The sequence below is a fragment of the Haliotis asinina genome, chromosome 3 (genome assembly GCF_037392515.1).
Source record: "Haliotis asinina isolate JCU_RB_2024 chromosome 3, JCU_Hal_asi_v2, whole genome shotgun sequence".
Classification (NCBI taxonomy): domain Eukaryota; kingdom Metazoa; phylum Mollusca; class Gastropoda; order Lepetellida; family Haliotidae; genus Haliotis; species Haliotis asinina.
The window spans coordinates 15,082,437-15,102,622 of record NC_090282.1 but is presented as its reverse complement, the minus strand read 5'-3'; the positions used below and the strand labels follow the sequence as shown (position 1 = coordinate 15,102,622).

At 38.7% G+C, this 20,186-nt stretch overlaps 2 protein-coding genes across 4 annotated transcripts; one reads left to right on the top strand and one right to left on the bottom strand.

Moving 5' to 3' along the window:
• Positions 1 to 316: 316 nt before the first annotated feature.
• Positions 317 to 8,981, bottom strand: LOC137277531 (glutathione S-transferase omega-1-like). 2 transcript variants are annotated; one of them, XM_067809304.1, is made up of 7 exons: positions 8,865 to 8,981; positions 7,425 to 7,612; positions 5,433 to 5,543; positions 4,622 to 4,781; positions 3,295 to 3,392; positions 2,840 to 3,041; positions 317 to 1,614 (listed from the first exon to the last, which is right to left on the bottom strand). In XM_067809304.1, the coding sequence occupies exons 3-7, from the start codon at positions 5,529 to 5,531 to the stop codon at positions 1,373 to 1,375; spliced, it is 801 nt and encodes a 266-aa protein (XP_067665405.1). In that variant the 5' UTR covers positions 5,532 to 5,543; positions 7,425 to 7,612; positions 8,865 to 8,981; the 3' UTR covers positions 317 to 1,372. The 2 variants fall into 2 exon arrangements, with proteins under 2 accessions (XP_067665405.1, XP_067665407.1); XM_067809306.1 differs by having other exon boundaries at positions 7,425 to 7,608; positions 8,865 to 8,962.
• On the top strand, positions 7,973 to 18,312 carry LOC137277532 (ATPase inhibitor mai-2, mitochondrial-like). 2 transcript variants are annotated; one of them, XM_067809308.1, is made up of 6 exons: positions 7,973 to 9,109; positions 12,341 to 12,383; positions 12,992 to 13,017; positions 13,184 to 13,247; positions 14,742 to 14,822; positions 17,919 to 18,312. In XM_067809308.1, the coding sequence occupies exons 1-6, from the start codon at positions 8,877 to 8,879 to the stop codon at positions 17,976 to 17,978; spliced, it is 507 nt and encodes a 168-aa protein (XP_067665409.1). In that variant the 5' UTR covers positions 7,973 to 8,876; the 3' UTR covers positions 17,979 to 18,312. The 2 variants fall into 2 exon arrangements, with proteins under 2 accessions (XP_067665409.1, XP_067665408.1); XM_067809307.1 differs by lacking the exon at positions 14,742 to 14,822 and adding an exon at positions 15,445 to 15,525 and having other exon boundaries at positions 9,009 to 9,109.
• The last annotated feature ends 1,874 nt before the right edge of the window (positions 18,313 to 20,186 follow it).

Genomic DNA, 20,186 nt, shown 5'->3' with positions numbered 1-20,186 from the left:
AGGCAAACTGAAACGCAAATGGGTGGTACAGCATAAAGAAAATGACCAGTCTTCTTATATACAAGCGCTTTGCTTGCATATAAGAAGACTTGTCATATTCTCTGTGTTGCGCAGCCTCACTTATGTTACAGTTTGCCTGTGGTTAGAACCCTGTGAGTTGCCACCTGAAAGGCCCCTACTTTTGTGAAATGACAAAAACTTAGAACTTGCTCAGCCTTCCTCTTACTCAGTCCTGGCAAACAGTTCAAAAAGAGGAACTATGCATCAACTTATCACTGACCTGCCTCTTTCTTCTTGATTCAACACGGACACAAAGTGTTAACTAAACCTTTTTTAATCAAGAAAACAAAACATAAATACAAAAACTATGCAGCAAACCTCCATTACAGAGGTTCTACACTTTCATTTACTGCTCGTACCACAGGGATGGCAATTTTCCGCAGATTAAATGCAAATCAAATGATCCTGGATGCCTGCGGACATGACAACCACAACTGTTTTTCAGCTGAAATCACTTTCACCCGTTGCAAACCCTTTTTCCAACACTTGGAAATCATGACATTTGACTTTCCCTTTCACATTAAACACTCAAGAAAAGGAGGTTCACTTGATATGTTTTAAGTGTTTACGAAGATCTACCTTTCTGCAGGATGCATCTATGAAACAGCATCGTGGTCTCAGGTGTACATTTAATGGTTCACAACACCTACTCCCAAGTTGTACAGGCCTTCATTGGGTTATGACAGCAACCCACAGAAACAGGTAATGTTGCGCCGTGGTTATATGGAAGAATGAGAGGGTTAGTGAGTTTAGTTTTATGCTGGTTTTAGCAGTATCACGGTGGAAGAAACCAGAAATGTGCTTTGCCCACGTGGGTAATAGAACCCAGGTCTTTGGCGTGACTAGCAAATGTTTTAACCACGGGGCTACCCCACAACCCCTCTAGGAGAATTTGCTGTAACAATGAAGTAACATAAAAGAATACACTGTGTCTAGATGAAGGTTGACTGGATCAAAGTGCCACCATCTCAAGCACTTGAGCTCAAGTTAGGAAGAAAGCACTGCAAATACTGGGAAGCATTATTATGTATTCCTTTGCCTTGGAGAACATGCAGTTAGTCATTCAGGTCATATGGGCTGCCTTCAAATAGATAATGCTGAGACGTGACAAGGGCCATAAATAAAAGGAAAAGACTCCATTGTCTTCCCAAACCTTATATGGAAACATGGACTGAAGCAAAATCCTGTGAATATTTGGGGAAAAAGTATACAACTGTGCTAGACAAACATGATAACAGCTGGAATGGTTTTGTTTCCTTTCTCATAGTTGTGAGAGTATTGTTAAAAGACCTGAAACATTTAGCCGATATCCTCATGTCTGCTTGAATCTTGTTTTAGGATCACGAAGGCCATCCAGGTTCTCCAGTGCCTCCTCCATCGGAGCACGCTTGGGGTCAGCTCCAATTGTAAAGTCAGGTTTGCCTGTTCTGTACTTGCCGTAATGCTCCACAAACAGACGGCCATCTATCTTACATTCCTGTACAACTGGATCCTCCCACATCCGGGCAACCCAGGCAGTGATGGTTGGGTACTTCATCTCATCCACCTTGTAGCCTGCAAACAGAACCATTAGTACTGGTGTTATGGTGTTCATGGAAATACCAGAATTCACACTACCCGACTGTATCTGTGTGGAACAATTATAGCAAGCAAGAGTGTCCCTGTCATAAAAGGACTGTCAAGAGTTTTATACATTTGACAGAAACCTAGTATTGCCAGTTTGTACCCCAAACTGTCCATGTTTGTGTCTGGAGGTTTGTTAACGTGATATCTGGCTTACTGGCTTCCCCAGAATGACACACATTACTTCAGGCTTTCCTTCACGTCAGTATGACATGTAGTGATATAACAGGATACTATCTGCAGAAACGTTGATCCAACCTCATTCAGACTCAGAAGAGGATTCCCATGAGCTTGAACATATTTCACAGTGAGTTTCATTCCCAAGTAATACAGTCAACCTTAAAAAATCATTATCTATAATACATCTGTGAATCTTGCAGAACCTGTTTCATTCATTGTTTTCCGTCTTTTCCGATCATCAGACTCGCTATTTGTCAGTATTTTAAATATTATTATTCTTCTGCAAGGAAGCTTTCCTTGCAAGATGTAAAATCGGCTTGTATTAACCACACCAAATAAACATCAACCATGCCGAACTGACATCCATGTAAAAAATGACACGGGCACACATGAAATCATGTCCTGTGCGTAAACTGTCAGGTGCTTTAATAATCTGTGTGTGTGTTTTACTGTGAGTGAGTTTAGTTTTATGCCACACTCAGCAATATTCCAGCTATATGGCAGGTAGTCTGTAAATAATCGAGTCTGGACCAGACAATCCAGTGATCAACAACATGAGCATTGATCTGCGCAACTGGAAACCGATGACATGTCAACCAAATCAGCGAGCCTGACCACCCGATCCCGTTAGTCACCTCTTACAACGAGCATAGTCGCCTTTTATGGCAAGCATGGGTTGCTGAAGGCGTGTATTTTACAAGCTTATTGTGTTTTACAAACTTTTTGTTAAATCTTAATGGTGGAAGGTTACTTTTAAAATGCTTTACCACAAAAACAACTCAGTTAAGTATTCTCCTTTACGAGTGTTCAGCATAAACACTATACACAGTACAAATACATTTAAACAGGTAACTGGGTACTCTGGTCATTTGGGCCCGGAGTTTCCCCTCCTTCCTTTCAAATATGATTAAATATGACGGACTTGGAGGACTAGGATTAATAGACAAGGTGATCAATCTCTGACTGTCATTCTTACCAGTTATTTCTCCCATCATGGGTATCCTCTCAAACCAAGGCCAGATCATGTAGTCTGGGAAACCAGGGGTGTTGCCATGGAAATATGGAGTATCAGCTTTCTTCAAGAATTGATCCATAGTTGCAACATGTTCGTTCAGCCTGATGGTCAGTTCCGGGTCAAGATGGCCAGCTTTCAGTAGACTGTAGAAAGCTGGGATACCCTGTGAAATATGTCATGCCAATCACATCAGGTTAGTGAGGTAGCCCAGTGGTTACAACGTTCACTTGTTCCATCAAAAACCCTGAGTTTGATTCCCCACAATGTACAATGTACGAAGCCATTATCTTTCAACACTCAGTAGAATATTGAATTATTTTTGTATAATTTCTCTACACAATTAATCGATGAAGTTCTCACCTAGTATGATGGTATCTCTATGAAATATTGAGTGGTATTGGTCCAAGACTACACACCTTCTTTGTCCAGTGGTTGAAGTATATTTTCTCCCAGGCACGCTTCATGGGTTCGGAACTGTAAAGGGTAGGTGTTGAGAAGGCCTCCTCAAGGTATTCTTCAGAAAGAAATTGAAAGAAAATGATATGGCTTAAAATGCTTGACAGTATTTCTTTCCCATCTGAAGAAGATTATTTCCTATTTTAAAAAGAACTGAAATTTACAATTCGGCATTATATATTCGACTTTTCTCTTGCAGACGAGAAGGTCATACAAGATCTTCAGAACTTTTTGTAATGGCTGACTAAAATGGGAATCAAATGGTCACATGATTTGTGGTGCAGTCTTGCTTAGCTTGACCACTGTCATTATGACAAAGGCCTGCAATGTATGATCCTGAATACGACCCTGAAGTTGATGAGCACTCATAAATGATATCTGAGTAACAGATGATATCAATGCTGCACATCATATTGTTATTGAACGCTGCATGGTCCAATATTCCAGCAGCATCACAGCAGTCTTTAAAGTACAGTGATTAATCTCATAAGCAACAACCTAGACTGTTGGGGTAATATGGCATATAATCAATCCAGTTCCTTCATACAAATCGTCAAAGAATGATGGCAATTGTATGAAAGGTATGTGGATGAGAACACTAGTGAGTATGGTTTCATGCTGTTTCTAGCAATAATCTAGCCACATCACATCTGGGGACACTAGAAATGGGCTTCACATATTGTATCCATGTGGGAAATTGAACCAGGGTCTTTGGCGTGATGAGTGAATGCTTTAACCACTAGGCTAACCCACCGCCCTGAATCACGCCACTAACATAGCGTCTTCACAGGAGATCCAATGTCATTTCTGGTGTCGAGTGGTCCTGTGCATAGTGCTCAGGTCACCATCAGTTGAAGTTAAGCACCGTCAAGCTCGGACAGTCCTTGGATGGGTGGCCGTGTTTGGCAGTTTAACTCCTGAGAGTTTCTAGGACTTCGATCCTGCCCCACAACGAAGCACATGAGAAACATGTGGGCTCACCTTAAGGAAGTGAGTTTGTTCAAATTTGCCTCTGTTCACCCTGCAGAAAATGGGTACCCGGTGAGACAGAGTCCTGTGACTATAACCTTCTGGCGCCTAAGAGGCAGCTTGGGTTATCCGGGGTAATGGTAATCAGATTCTCATTAGAGCGTCCAGTGAGCAACTAGTCAGATGGATACTAGGCGCTACATAAGTGAATTATTATTATTTAAGTCACCTATCTAAAACTTGACCTTGAAACACTTTTCAGACAGAGATATAGCCATATCCTCTTCATTTAAGGAATATGTCACACAAGGATCATACCTGCACAGATCAGCGATTCGTACACATTGTTGCCATTGTGAATGACTACTGGGACCTCGCCGTACGGATTGTAGTCAAAGAACCAATCGGGTTTGTTGTTCAGGTCAATGTTGATGCAGTTGTATTTAACTCCCTTGGCTGCTAGTACCAACCGGGCTCGCTGCATAACATAAAAATAAAATAACATAAATAAATTTGTCCACTTGGTTTTTATTTCATTTTCATAAACAAGATGTAAGATAAATGGATTTAACCAATCAGACAAACGCTACTATTTCAAAATCGTCTGTGACTACTTAAATCTTTTCAATTCCCCTGTGAAGTGTTTTTTTTTATTTTCTCTCTCAAATTACCGACACTGATCTCTAAACAAATGAAAACCAACATAAAACACATTCGACCTATACCCTTAGAGGTTTCTAATGACATGGTTACTATTAGCTTATATTTCCGCAAGATGACATCCAAGAATATTGACAAAAACACTATTTTCAGCACCTTTTTAATCATTGTTCTGAACTATTCGGCATACTCCATGTGTAACACTCCAAAGTGATTGTGCAGAAAATAGCATTTTGAATCGTTTGGGTACAAATGTTTTGGAGGTAACATTTCAAATAGTATGTGCAAAAGTTAATTTTTGCAATTTGGTAATCTGTGTTCTGATTGGCCAATTCAAAAGGTTAGCTGATGTGACCTTCAATAAGGGTTTGTTAGACTCAGTATATCAGTGTAATGAATAATACTGAACCTAAGTTTACTTAGACTGGTTTTCCACAATCTCAGATTTTAGGATAACAATTGTGCATACCTGTGCATATGGACACATGCGCATACTGTACAAACGTAGCTCTAGACCTTCCTGCAGTGGGTCTGTGGGCTTCCTCAGGATATCCTCAACTAGAGCCATTGTAATGATATTCTGCAACACAGACAAATTTCATGGATATAACAAAATTGCCAAAGCAGAGACTCACCTGGATGTGTAGTCACAATATCAACTAAGACATCCACCTAAAAATAGTAAAATAGCTGATGTGTCAGATTAAGAAATTTGAAACAAGTAACTTATGTATCATATTTCTAGCAGTTTTTCATCTTGGTCAGTCTGCCAATGACAGTGCCACAAAATGTTGTCATTTTTTCAGAGGAGTAAGTATGGGGAGTCAAACAGTACGTTTTGAGTGTCTTAGTACTGGCCACAACTACTCCTACATGGCTGCTGTGGTAGCCATATTTAAAACTGTATTCAAAGCTTTTAAACAAATACATGTGCCATCAAACATAGTTGGAACAAACATCCGAGTGAGTGAGAGGGTAAGTTTCAACTTTACGCTGCGTTTAGCAAAATTCCAGCTTTATGAAGGGGGGTAGCTGAAATGGGCTTCCAATATTGTGCCCATGTGGGGAACTGAACCCAGGTCTTTGGTGTGATGAGCGAACAGTTTATCTACTTGGCTACCCTAACATCACAACAAACACCTGAAGTTTCATTGGTTTGATCAAGATGTGTCTCAAAAGCAAAATGGTTAGACACAAGTTTCACAATTATTTTCTTATGTTTGGCCACTATCAGCTACTTGATAAGATTATGACTAAAAATTCTTTTTACTAGTGCAGACCATTTCACCCAAAAGTTCCCAGGCCACATATATGCCCTTTACGCTTGTGCAAGATGATCTTTTAATAACTTAACCGTAAACTGAGAACATGTAACTAAGTAAGCTTTTCAGAGTGCCTTTAATCCAACTCACTCACTGTGGCACTCGTCCAATGTTTTGCCATTTAAGATTGTTTACAACTGTATGTTGTTTAACCCACTTGGCAATATTTCATCTATATGGTAGCGGCCTGTTCGAAAACCATTATAAATATCTCCAGGGTATACCTTCTGATAAATCTCCACTCTACCCTGAACACATCTATGACTCAGCCCAATAATTTTATTACCTCCCTTGGCTGGCTTTTTATCCAATCAGGTATCTATGCTGGGAAGTTGAGTGCACCAATCATAATTCACTATCGCTTTTGAAATTATCTAAAAGAGTAAGGTCTGAAAGAGGTTCTTGCATATATTTTTTAAAAGTTTTGGACATGACAATTCATCTGTAACACTTCCCCCCAATTTGAGTCACACTGCAAACAAACCCTCGTACCTACAACCACTATCTTTATTGACAACAGGTTAGCCATAGTTACGAATGCAGGTGTGCTTGGCTCTAACAAGAGCTTAGCTGATTGGCAACAGTGAGAATGAGGAGCCAGCAAAAGGAGGTAATATAATTATTGGGCCAAGCAGTAGATGCGTGGAGAGTTTAGTGGAGCCAGGGACCATATACTGATATATGCTCTCTGGTGGAGCTTAGACTTACCAAAATGTATACTTGGAGATATCGAGGATGGTAAAATAATTGAGTCGATCTTGACCAGACAATTGTGCCCCTGAGATACTGATGATGTCTGATCCCACTCTGATCTAAGTTGTTGGAAGGTTCGGCCTTGGTAATGTCATGATAATTGTCACAATGTAAGTATCGATTACGCCATATATTTTAACTATATCTCACAAAGATACATAGTGATGTGAAAAAAATGAATATCAGTCATCGTCTTAGATCTGTTAACGTAGCATATTAGAAACGCTGTCAAAACGTCATGCATCGACTACATTTCACAACGTTCTGTTTGACCACCCGACGTCGTTTTAGAAATCAGTCGCCGCGTAGTCGGGTACCTTCTCACTCCTCCTGAGAAAAATAGCAGTGTGACAGCGCAGTCACAAAACAGCGTTGCTTGCACCTACCTTAAACAGTGATGTTCCCAGATGTTGTGTGCGCGGTTCACAACAGCTCAACTATTTATATGCACATCGAATCTGTTGTGAACCCAACACTCCCGGAACTAAGCTTCCGTCTCGCTCCGACCTTCACCTTACTGTGTATTCTGGTTCGATCTATTTTCTTGAATGCCTTCCAACATCTTGTTATCTGTCTGAATGAAGCAATGTCAGGACATGTACACGTAAAAGTATTTAGCATATCATCGTTATTCCGTAATGTCACAAACCCCTGGTTCGATAATTGAATTTTGTTGAAAATATTAACGTTGAGGACTTCTAGTTCATATTCCAGAATGACATTCCGGTTTCAAAAGAAAGCAACCGGTTCATGGTTTTCATTGGATTTGTGGATCGATTGCCATTTCCGAGAAAGTGCTCGATTCTGAGAATCCGGTCGAAAGCTCATGTCATCGTGACTAGACAAAGAATATTGTTTATTACTAGACCCCTTACGTAAGTTTTTCCTGTCAACATCATATGGAATGACAAAGACTCACGACACGAACAAAACAAAAGCATATTTTGTAAGTGTTATTACTACCATTTCCAACTTAACTTTGGTTCATCGAGCCAACGGGTGCGAGAGACCCGGAGAGTCTAAAAGAACTTATCAAACAATCTTCTTTTTTATACTGCTCCTGGTGTGCGCTCCCCCCCCCCCCTCTCTCTCTCTCTCTCTCTCTCTCTCTCCCTCCCTCCCTCCCTCCCTCTCTCTCTCTCCGTACCTGTATGATATAGACAGAGGTGGATACATCTTATTGAGAAAAGGGTGGGTGGGTGCACACTTCATTTTCACCAGTCAATGGTCATTTAACAAAATCTCTCTCTCCCCCCGTACGTGCACACGCACGTCTCTCCTGATCTATGGATCCAGTTATCAACAAAAGCCGTTAATGAGTCAATTTAAGGGTGACTGAATGTGGTTTCAAATCCCAGATGGGACCGGCCCTCAGAACACCAGAATCTGAACTTGACAGAGACCCTGTAATCCCAAATATAACGAACGAGATCTGAATTATGTTAGGAAATACTGGATGAAAGTGCCTGCATACTGATGACACTCAACATCGGCAAATGTAACAGTACTGACGTGACAGTCCTTACATTGTGTTGATGGGGCGTGTATCGTTTGCCAAATATACACTCCAGTAGCGTATTAAGAGGTGTCAAAGTTAGCGAAGTGACGAAACAGCTGCGGCATTTGAACTACTTAACTACTTTCAATACGATAAAGCAGAAATAAATGGGCGCTTCCCTGTTAAATTTGTTTCATTCATCGTAGAAATAACAGCTCTTTGCATTACGCTGCTGCGATATTGCAATGTGAATATGGGCGTTTACTGTCAGTTGTCAAGTCATCATTTATATTAACGATAACTGTCTGTTATTTCTCAACCAACTTACATTCTGAGATGCATGTCTGTATATCTGATGATAAAAAGTGCCCAAAGTACGAATCTACACTCAGTAAGTTTGACTTCGAGTCCAGGTGTTAACGATCTATTAGTTGATATTCAAATCGAAAGTTGTTACGGAAACGCTAGCGGTATGCATTGCTTGGCGACGTCAGAGTTATTTGCCCCTGTACTTCTGACCTTGGATCGCGACATGGCAGCACGAAGACTACCAGGAACATTGCGTCTTTTCGGGTGAGGATGACATCAGTTTCGACACGACAGCTTTCAAACATGTTGCATGCCAGTTGTTGCTAGTAAAGCACATCCTGTTCTATTCAGATGAGTTTTCGTCCACGAATGCGAGTTCATGCTCGTGTTATTCGCTGTGGGTAAAACACTGGCCATCAGTAGAAACGCCGTTTCTTCAAACGGTTCACAATTTCACTTTCAGTGTGACATAGTATGGTGACATCAAGCTTCACGTGAACTACAAGAAACGACCGTGACACTGAAACTGTTGAAAAAGAAGGTTGCCCTATATTTTGTTCACCCATTCACATTTGGAATAACTCCAGCATCAAGTTTTAACCCTTTTTCAAGCAACATAATTGTCTGATATTTTATCATACCCATGTGTGTTCAGTAGGTATTCGATGGCCACATGGGTAACTCCAAATTATGATACTTGTTCTCATTTCAAGAGCAAGCAGAAGTTTTCTCGAGTACTGCACAACAGTATGCAGCAGTAGAGCAATACTGGACCATGTGAAATTTACCAGATTTGGCATAGTACTAGTGGCTAAAGTCTGAGACTATTTATCCACTTTGTTTGGTCTAGAAGACAACATAGAAGATGTCTCAGGATAAGATACACGGTGATAACTGTTCGCTATCCAACAAAGAATACCAGATACCTACCAACCATTAAAACAGATTATTTGAGATGACTTCAAGTTAGTAGAACTAACCGCTAGAGTTGTGACGATTAATCGATACACAAGTTACCGCGATTCAAGAGCTGCACGATACGATACATCGATACGACTGTCATGTATCGATTCAACACGATACTTACATACATATCAGTCTACAAAAACACCGTCTCCTCTTCTATTTAGATTTTTGAGGAAAATATTGCCATGGACATGCTCAGACTGAGATAATGTTCACAAATTTATTTTGTTATCTGTGCAAAACAGCCAGTTGTGCCAATGTTGATCCCTGCTGTTCCATTTTTTGGGGAAAACACTACTTTACTGACACATGCTAAACGTTTTTAATAAAATGTCTTTCATGATTTTTCTTGGGAGAAGAATACCTTCCCTGAAATGATAACATAACAGCACATTATTTCCAGTACTTTTATTTTTCTGTATACAAGGACAAACGATATGTATCGTATCGTATGTATCGGACTACCAGTATCGTCACAACTCTACTAACCGCCGATTTTGAAAATGAAAGATAAGCTGTCACAAATAAACAATATATGCTTGTTTGAAAAATGAGACCTACAGAATTCTTGAAGTTGGAGCAAATGAGCATGGCAAAGTTACATATAAACCTAACCCTAATTAACCTCAGCCATTTTCTGTTACCTAACCCTAAATAAGATAGTAACAGATAGCCAATCAGGGCTTGAGTTAGTGCTTTGTTACTTGCACTGGTGCAACCCAATATTTTACAAAGTGCAACCTAGTTATTATTCTAACATACACTAGGTGCAGAGCAATTTTTTAGGGAGTAAACTTTTGAATAAAACATCTAAATAATTCAATAGCATATTTTTTTCATTACATATTGCAATATAAGCAGTACAACTGGAATTTGGCTCATGCAAATAGGTTTTTATCTTCAGTTGCACCTGGTTCAAGAAGGTTAGCATCTCTTTAAGTTAAGCTCTGCCAATGGCTAGCAACTTAAGTACACTAAAATAGCAAAGTACTGAAAACTCAACACCAGTTGTGCACATGTTTTGGATGGTTCAAAAGTTTTCAGTGATGGAGGATGGCATCTGGAATTCTGTTGACCTTTTGTTTATCTTATGAAATTACATATACCTTGTTCACTGTCCTATGGGAAATTATTTGATGGATGTTCCTTGTTTTCAACTCAGGTATTGTGGTTACCATGGTTACTGTTGTATTTATCAGAGCTCCAGATAAGCTTTTGCCCATGTGGGTATGAAATATATATTTGAAATGGATATTTGAAGTGGTCTAAAAATATAGATACCCACCATGTTTTTTTAAAATCCAGGTACTCATTATAACAAAAGGTATGGCATTCTTTTCTCCAGTTATAAAATAAGACAAAATCCTCCCAACAATGCTAAATTATGGCAAATAGCTAATACAGCTTTGTGCTGTAAGAAATAATACTCGTATCTGTTCTAATCTACATCCAGTTTGGTGTAAAACAAGACACCGAGATGGATAGTAGCTGATATAACAGCCATATGTCTTCACTCCAACAGTTATATTATTTTTAACACACAAAAGAAATATTCCCTTTGTGTTGTTTAACTTCCATGCCAAGAATAACTGATGTTAACTTCATTTAAAATAACACATTCAGTTGATTGTGAAACAATGTACTTGCCAGTTAATTCATCTAGTAGCCCTCCGATGAAGTAGCTTTCTGTTTGTAAAGCTTAATAAAACAAGATATTTTACAATGAGTGTGTGGAAACTGCCACACTTGCTCAGCATCAGTGATTTGTTTACTAAAAGAAAACAACTATTTGACTGGTCGCTGTTTATAGATTGGCCATATCTGTTGCATGTTCTATTTGCATTTAGAAGCCTTTTAATCACAAATATTTAGAGGTGGAAAAAACTTTCCATTCGCTAGGCTTGAACTGATAACATATATGTAACATTTTGATGTATTGGGTAAATGCGCATTGTTATTTTGACGAAGCATAAACATAAGTATTTTGTGTTTTTTTCATACGTTGCCATGTTTACGAATGGTGTTTCAAAGTATCCAGACATTGGATCCTGTAAGTTTCAGATGTCTGACCCACTGAAAATTCACAGGACCCACAGAATTAAAATTAAACACACATTTTTCAGATTTAACATTTCTCATAATTGGCATTGAAATTATCAGCATTATATAATGACAAACATTATAAACATAAATTTATAAACAGTGCACAAGTGTCACATGCCACAAATAACAACTTCATACAAAGTCATTGTAATATATTCGGTCAGACACTGGAGCCAGCCGGTTGGGAACTTCTGTCTGACCATTGGCAAATCAGCTAGATTTGTCAGAGGGTCAGACACTATTCGTGAACACTGATGTTGGCGTGTATTTTTCTGTTGTATTTAAACTTTTCTATAGTGCATTTTATGCAAAATCACAGCGTTTCTGGAGCTCTGATTCATTATAACATTTACTCCTTATATATTTTATATATTTGTTTAGTACACATGCTGAAGTCATAGATTGATGTTTATGGTAATATTTCAGAGTACGCTACATGAGCGGAGAATGGGGATCCGGGGCAGGCAAGGTAACTAAGTGTAATGTCTGGGTTTGTTTTGACTCCACAATATACCTAATAATCCTATTTCCTTTTCAAAAATCATCTGTGCATGGGTCATAGAAGGAACTCTTGACTTTCTATCTGTTTTAGGAGAGAAGGTACAATTTGAAAATATGTTCCTCTGCATAGCGTATTTTAGCTGATTAAATTAAGTTCTTAATCTAAGGTTTAGTAGTTCATTAAACGATGACTGTATGAATAATTGGTTTGTTTCTGCATAGTTTGCTGAAGGTATTGCTTGTACATTATGTTTTACAACAGATGCCAATTACGTTCGATTAACAAGTGATTGAATTTCCAGTCTCATTATGTAAATGTCCTAAAACTAGTAAAAGGGGTTTCCTTGTGCTTTTTTGTCTTCAGTCATCACCCATCAACATATTAATATCACAGAAATTTACTTGATGGCATAAAAAAGCCTTCTGGTGTTTTAGACTTCATCCACATTTAGAATTACATATTTTTCTCTTCTAAAGATATCAGTTCCACTTATTTTATTCCTCAAATTAGCCAGGAGAGCTTTTGTCAGTTTGTCCCTAACACAAGTTGTGGACTTAATCGGAAATGTGTTTCAGGGCGGTGGATCAGGCGGCAGTGTCAGGTAACCATGGCAACTTACTTTTTTACTTATCCTTTTCTTTGTAAACTTTAAGGGTAAGTTTTTTAATAAAAACAGATTTAAGAAATAGTTAATTTTTTAATACATTGCTTGGTTATTATTTTGTAAGTTCTTCTCAAGCTAGGCAATAAACATGGTTTGTCTGCAGAGAAGCTGGTGGTAGTTTTGGCAAGATGGAAGCGGCACAAGAAGAGCAGTATTTTCGCAAGCTGGTAAGGAAACGTTTATGTCCATAGTTATCTGTACATTTTGTGTTTGTATCATACATCAGAGTTTCATAACTGGTGAGGATGGATTTACATATCATGTTAAGTATTTGTTCAGAAAATGTATGGATGAATGACCCACAGATTCTCCGTTAAATTGTTTCTTGTAGATTTGTTGACTGTGAAATACAGGGACATTGTTATCTGGGCCTTGAATATTGATGGTCTCTTAGTGCTAAGTTAGCTGTAACTGCCATACATTAACATTAAGTCACACACTATCTTAGCGCTAAGAGAGCTTCGAAAATCTAGGCCCAGTATGATAAGTAGGATGAACAGCATTATCAGCACTACAGATGGCTGCTATCAAAGTAGTCATAAATGTCACAACATGTTTAATACAGATTTTTTGTTGTGCTGTGCTCTCTCTCTCTCTCTGTATGTGTGTGTGTGTGAGTGAGAGAGAGAGAGAATAATCATGTCTTTCATCTTCTAGAGAAATGCACTGCAGCTGACATTTTGCATGCCTGCCGACATGATCCAGTTCATGCATATAGACATTAAATATGTTTTCATTTTCATAAGACCAGTACTTTCAATCACTCAAGAGGCATCAACTATGTAAAACAATTTTTAATTCTGGTACATTATAGATTCCTAGCTGAGTGTTTCATGCTTGTCCATAGTGCCATCTGAAGTAGTAGTTGGTGTTGCCATGGTAGTGGTAGCTATTGTCACAGTGGTAGCTGTAGATGTCACAATGATAGTTGGTGTCACAGTAAAAACTGTTGACAATATTACCTGATGTCACAATGGCAGCTGTTAGCAACAGTAGCTTTTGTCACTAGAACGCCTGTTGAAGCAATGGTAGCTCTAGTTATCTCCACTCAATCTCTGAAAAAAACCACCCTTTTTGGCATGAATAAGTGTATCTTTTGTGAAGATTTGTAGCATCCAAGGTTCCCATCACAGGGATAACTGTATCAGCTGAAATACAAGGAAGTAATATAGGGATGCAATACTGATGACAGTGCCAAATGTTTTGTCATAACGGCAGTATTTCAGCAATATAGTGACAAAGTACTACAGAGGTGCAATACGGATGACAGTGCCAAATGTTTTGTCATAACGGCAGTATTTCAGCAATATAGTGACAAAGTACTACAGAGGTGCAATACGGATGACAGTGCCAAATGTTTTGTCATAACGGCAGTATTTCAGCAATATAGTGACAGAGTACTACAGAGGTGCAATACTGATGACGGTGCCAAATGTTTTGTCATAACGGCAGTATTTCAGCAATATAGTGACAAAGTACTACAGAGGTGCAATACGGATGACAGTGCCAAATGTTTCATATTGGCAGTATTTCAACCATATAGTGACAAAGTGGGATAGAGCTGTGTGAACCACTACATGTGTCCATGGTGTAGAGACAGGCTGTATAATGATGTTATGGACATGATGTACAGTGTGTGTGTTTCTCTATCCAAAATGCAGCAAAAAGTTCAGCTGGAAAAAATGAAGGACATGATGGAGGATGAGATTGAATTCCACTCCAAACAAGTGAAAATGCACCAGGTTTGACCATAAAGAGAATGGATTAGAGCATGAACATCCCACTGGAACGACTTGTTTCTGGACAGTGTCATTCAGGATAACCTTTGTCTCACAGGTTCACTAAATAAGTGAAAGAATTTGGTGTTGTTGAAGCCGTTTTTAAAGGGTTAATAGAATGATGTGATAGAAAATGGTTTAAAAATATTGTTTTGTTTAAGCTGATATGAAAGAGTAAAACTAAGTAATGTGAAAATTATCTGTTACTTGTTAATGATGAAGGTGTGCAGTGAACCTACTCTGACCTTGTCCTGTGCAAGTTGTGAAGGTGGATTTGATTGCTGATTGCCTTGATGTAATTAACTAGTTGCTGCTTCTCTGCCATCTGCCATGGACCCACTGCTGCATGTTCAGATGTGCACTCCACTCAAGTTGTCTCTTGGATTCTTTCAGTCTTGTAGAAGGCTAAAAAAAACCCACATATATACCTTAATGGGAAATTATACTTTATTTTTGGAATATGTTCCTTCTGACAATTCTGACTGAAAGCATTCCAGGAGACTCAGTATTGAGCAGGGTCCACATCCTGGTCTGTTGTCGATGTTCTTTTGTTAATATGTCTTCTCTGCCATCTGCCATCTGCCAGCAAGCTGCTCAGCTGAGTGCCCTACATGACCATCTGGAAGAGGAGATCAAACACCACCAGAAGCAGATTAACAATCACCAGGTAGACTAGGCTAAGCATCACCAGTTAGAGGGACAGTAGTATATTAAGTTGGTGAAACAGCGTAAGATAATAGGGACAGTAGTAAAGTATATGAAAGAAACAGTAGTATAAGAAATTGTGGGAACAGTAGACCTGCACACACAGTAGTATAATTTTGGGAGGTTGTTAGCATAGTGGGTTTTGAGGAGCAAACTTGTACAAGTAACAGGGACAGTTGTACAAGTTTGGGGAAAATAGTAAAATAATGTGAAGTTGGTTTGCCTCCAGTAGGAATTCACTGAGAGGAAAAACATCTTGGGACAGAAAAATAAGGAGTGGGGTACACATAGCTGTGATAAGTTGGAGAGGTAATAGTATGATAAGGTGACAAGTAATATAGTAATACAGTGGATGGCCATGGTTATGAAAGGCTGGGTGCAAAGTCCTGTCAAAAATACCAGTAATAGCAGCCCATTCTCTCACTCACATGAAATGTTCAATCTTCTGTCATAGTGCGGCTACTTTGCATGTTCTGTAATATCTTTTTATTACTTTTTCCTAAGTCAGCTATTCATCAGACTTACACAGATCTCACTCTGTATCTGCTGAGAATGTCTAATATGTTAACAACTCAAGTAGGAGTATTTTTCTTCTTCTACTTTCAATTGGTAAGAATGAAGATTTTTATGGATATCAACTTCTTTATGTGAGAACACAACGTTTCGGAGTTAATGCTTACTCCTTCATCAGGTGATTGAGAAAGGGGATACAGAGGTGTATTTATATGTACAGGTAAAACAATAACAAAGTAACAAGTGGAATGAGTTAACGAAAGCTGGAAGCCAGTATAAACTCCAAAACGTTGTGTTCTCACATAAAGAAGTTGATATCCATAAAAATCTTCATTCTTATGTATTTTCACTTCTAAATGACATTCAAAGAATTGATACTTTCAATTGGACTTGAAAATTAATGATGATCCTCTATCACAGCCTGCTTGTTTTAGGGAATTCTGTTAACATTTCTAATCCGGTCATTCCAACCACTGATGACACTTCGTCACTTTGTTTTGTGTATTTTGTGTATCTGCTAGCGTAATGACATATTTATGTTATATACATGATATATTTATGCATGTTACTTTCTCCTAGGCATGCTAATGATCACGATTAATATTTGTCAGTGACATGAATGGATGTTAAGATGACCTGAAATATTCAAATATGACATTGGTCTGGGTATAGGTTAAGTAGTCTGGTTGTAAGTGGAAAGTGTGGCAGCATTGATATCGATTAGAAGTAGATAGAGTTGGATGTATAAGGACAATGACAATTATTTTTTCTGTTTATTTCGTTTATATTTGCTATTTTTGTACCACTATATAAAGCTATATTAATACAACCTTTAAGATCCTATGGGCCCACATTTCCAGCATGCTGTTAGATCATATGTGCATTAGGCCTTATTACTTTTTATCATGTACAAGTATTTTACACAAGCCTCTGTTCACTTAGTATTGTGGTGCGGTAGGAATGCCTAGTGGCTAGAGTGTTGGCCCATCATGCTGAAGACCTGGTGTCCCTTCAGAGCTATTGCTGAAATATTGAAAAATGTGTCATTAAGCAGTACTCATACAGTAGTGAATGGGTACCTGGTGGGAAGAGATGGTAATGTTACTGTCAACAGGCACCTGGAAGTGATACATGAGATACTGGTACACACCTTGCATCAAATTGTATTAATTATTCTGAATAGTGATGACTAAACTTTGGTCACCTGTTAGGCATATTTACAATAGGGTGATTTCAAATCTCAGATGAAATGAGATTTGTGTTATTCAGACAAACTAGCGAGGTTGGAAAGTACATATTGTATTTGAGGTGAAGTTGCCTATAACCATTTTGACCATTTATATTACAAACTGCTAACATGAAAAAAAATGCACAAAGTGTCTTGCATGGCACTGCTGGGGGTTTTTTTTGTGTTTTTTTTTTTAACCAGTTTGGTAACCCACAGCAATTCCTGAAATCAGTGGTTAGTGTGTGTCATTCATTTGGATACCCCAAACCTACATGGACAAAGAATAACCACATCTTCTTTGTTTATTTGTACATGGAGAACATTTTGTAGTTGAACGAAGTCAAATTATAGTTTATTGCAAAAACGTCTTTGTAAATGTGACAGATTGGCAGGTTAAGACTATTTACAGTATATGCTACAGTTGTCATTAGGAGTTCAGTATTTGCAATACAGCAAGGTCCAGAGTTCCTAGAAAGTATTTCTTTTATTTCTCAGTCTAGGAAATTGTATATCTTTATGATATGTCTGCAAAGAAGTTACCTTTGACTTACTGCATAAGTTTGAAGACTGGTTAAGGTGCTGTCTTTTGACAAGTTGATTTTTTCATATTTCAGGACGCCATTGAAAGGCACAAGAAGAAGATATCTCAGTTAAAACATGCAGGGGACAAGTAGTTCCACTGTAGTGATAAATACCAGTAAATCTATACTACAATGCTGGAAGAAACTGTCAAATTAAAGTTCAGTACAACAGAAGCCCTCACATGGGGAATGGAAATCATCTGTCACTAAATGGAGGCATTGTCAGTTTTTTGTAAATTATCAGAAATGATTATTTGATAGTTCCGGCAGAACAGTTGGAGTCCCGATTTAAATGGTAGATATACAAGAGTGTGTGTATTTGTGTTCTCCTTGAGGATGTGTGTATGACTGCCTTCTGTGGTTGTATGGCATTACAGAGTTCTGTGCCTCAACTAGGAAACAAAAATAAATTTCACTGCATATTTGATTGTTTTCTTTTAGTGAATTCTTTGCCAAAGAATTTCTTATGGCATCTAACAAGCTGTAAAAGGACTTGATCCCTGATTCAGCAAAGGGGATGCAATGTGAAGGGAAGGGAAGAAAGGTCAGTACCAGCTTGTAGACAGCAACAGTGTCCACATTCACTGGTACCAAGTGTTTAGGGCGGTCTCCCAAAATACTACACGTAACTGTTCATGAGTATTCTGTTTTGATTGATGACCACCAAGGATACATTTCTCTGTGTTTAGTTTGAGCAATTTCGATGCTAAGCAGTGCCAAACCTAAGGGTCAAAGACACAAGACACACCATAAAATAAGTCTTAGATACCATTTGATGTAAAGAGCGAACAAGCTGAAAATATTGAGAATGAACCCCAGAAAATCAGTGACCTCAGCAGGTGCATGGGGAAAAATTTAATGCACAGTTTGCATTTGGAAGTGTCAGTCATGTGATAATATCTGAAATAGTGAGATCAATCGGGGTGAGCACTAAAGAATTATCACACCATTTTGTCCTTCCTAGATTATCAAAATGAACCGGTATTGATCAATAACTGACTTCAAATCATCAAAAGCATGTAATTGTGAAACAGTCGTTCAAAATGTGCCGTATTGATGAAGCAAAATGCTAACATGCAAGTTCCAAGTCAGTTTTGGACAGTGAACTGTGTTCAGTCGCCCTTATGACCATCATGAGCATGAATGCAAGCTTCTACTCGTCTTTGTTCTGACCAAATGAGCTTTTAAAGGTTCTGTTGTGGAATATTCTGCCAACTCCTCTCTAACGCCTGTTCAATTTCATCAGAATCTGGCGCTAAACATGCAGACCGAATTTCAATAATGTCTCCAGCATGTTCAGTGGCATTAAGATCGGGTGACCTGGCAGGCCGGTCTGTATGGGTGATGCTGTTCTAAATAACGTCATTAACACCTCTTACTAGGGCATTATCATCCATGGAAAGGGCATTATCATCCATGGAAGGGCATTATTATCCATGGAAGGGCATTATCATCCATGGAAAGGGCATTATTATCTGTAAAAATGAAGTTGGGACCCGTTTGTTTCAGAGGAATGACTACAAGTTGTTTTAACCTTTTAGACTCCCTGTGGGAAATGTGGAGCACATTCATGTCGCACATTTTCCATGTTGTTTCCAAGGGAGGTTGTGGTCGGGTGATGTTATTAATTGTTATCAGATAACGCAATTTGACAATTTAATTCCTGCAGAGTTTGAAGTAGGAAATCTGTAGCACGAGTTCGGCGCCAAGGTAATCCCATGATGATAATGTTTCCGTTCTGTACATCGGCTGGGGAACGGAAAGGTGGTCGTCCACCATTGCCATTATGAATCCAGGACGACTAGATATGGTATGGCTGTCAATCAATCTCTCTTCATTCCGCACTGACGAGGTCACTGGCCTTGAGTACGCGAAACTTACAGATTCACCCGAGTAGTAACATTGACATTTTAATCACACTAGCTGACCAAGTTTGTGGGATAATACCAGTCTCGAGCATGACATATAATATTAGTTCCAAATATGGCATATTAATATATTCGTTTAATTCCTAATGAAAGAGACATGAATAGTGTCATCAATACGAGGGGATTTGCTGCACAAATGCTGTTGAAAGGTTTTAAGTATCTCATCTCCAGTTATAGGGGCATCTAAAACCTGCTTTACAAATGACACATTAGAATTACTTTCTGGTGTTCCATGGGAATAGCTGAATCATTATCTCGAAATGCAAACAGATTCTCAAAGTATGCCACTCTTCAGTTTGTATATAATTTTCAGTAATGTCGGACCCGTGAATGTCCGGGGTAGAATAGGCCTTCAGCTACCCATGCGTGTAAG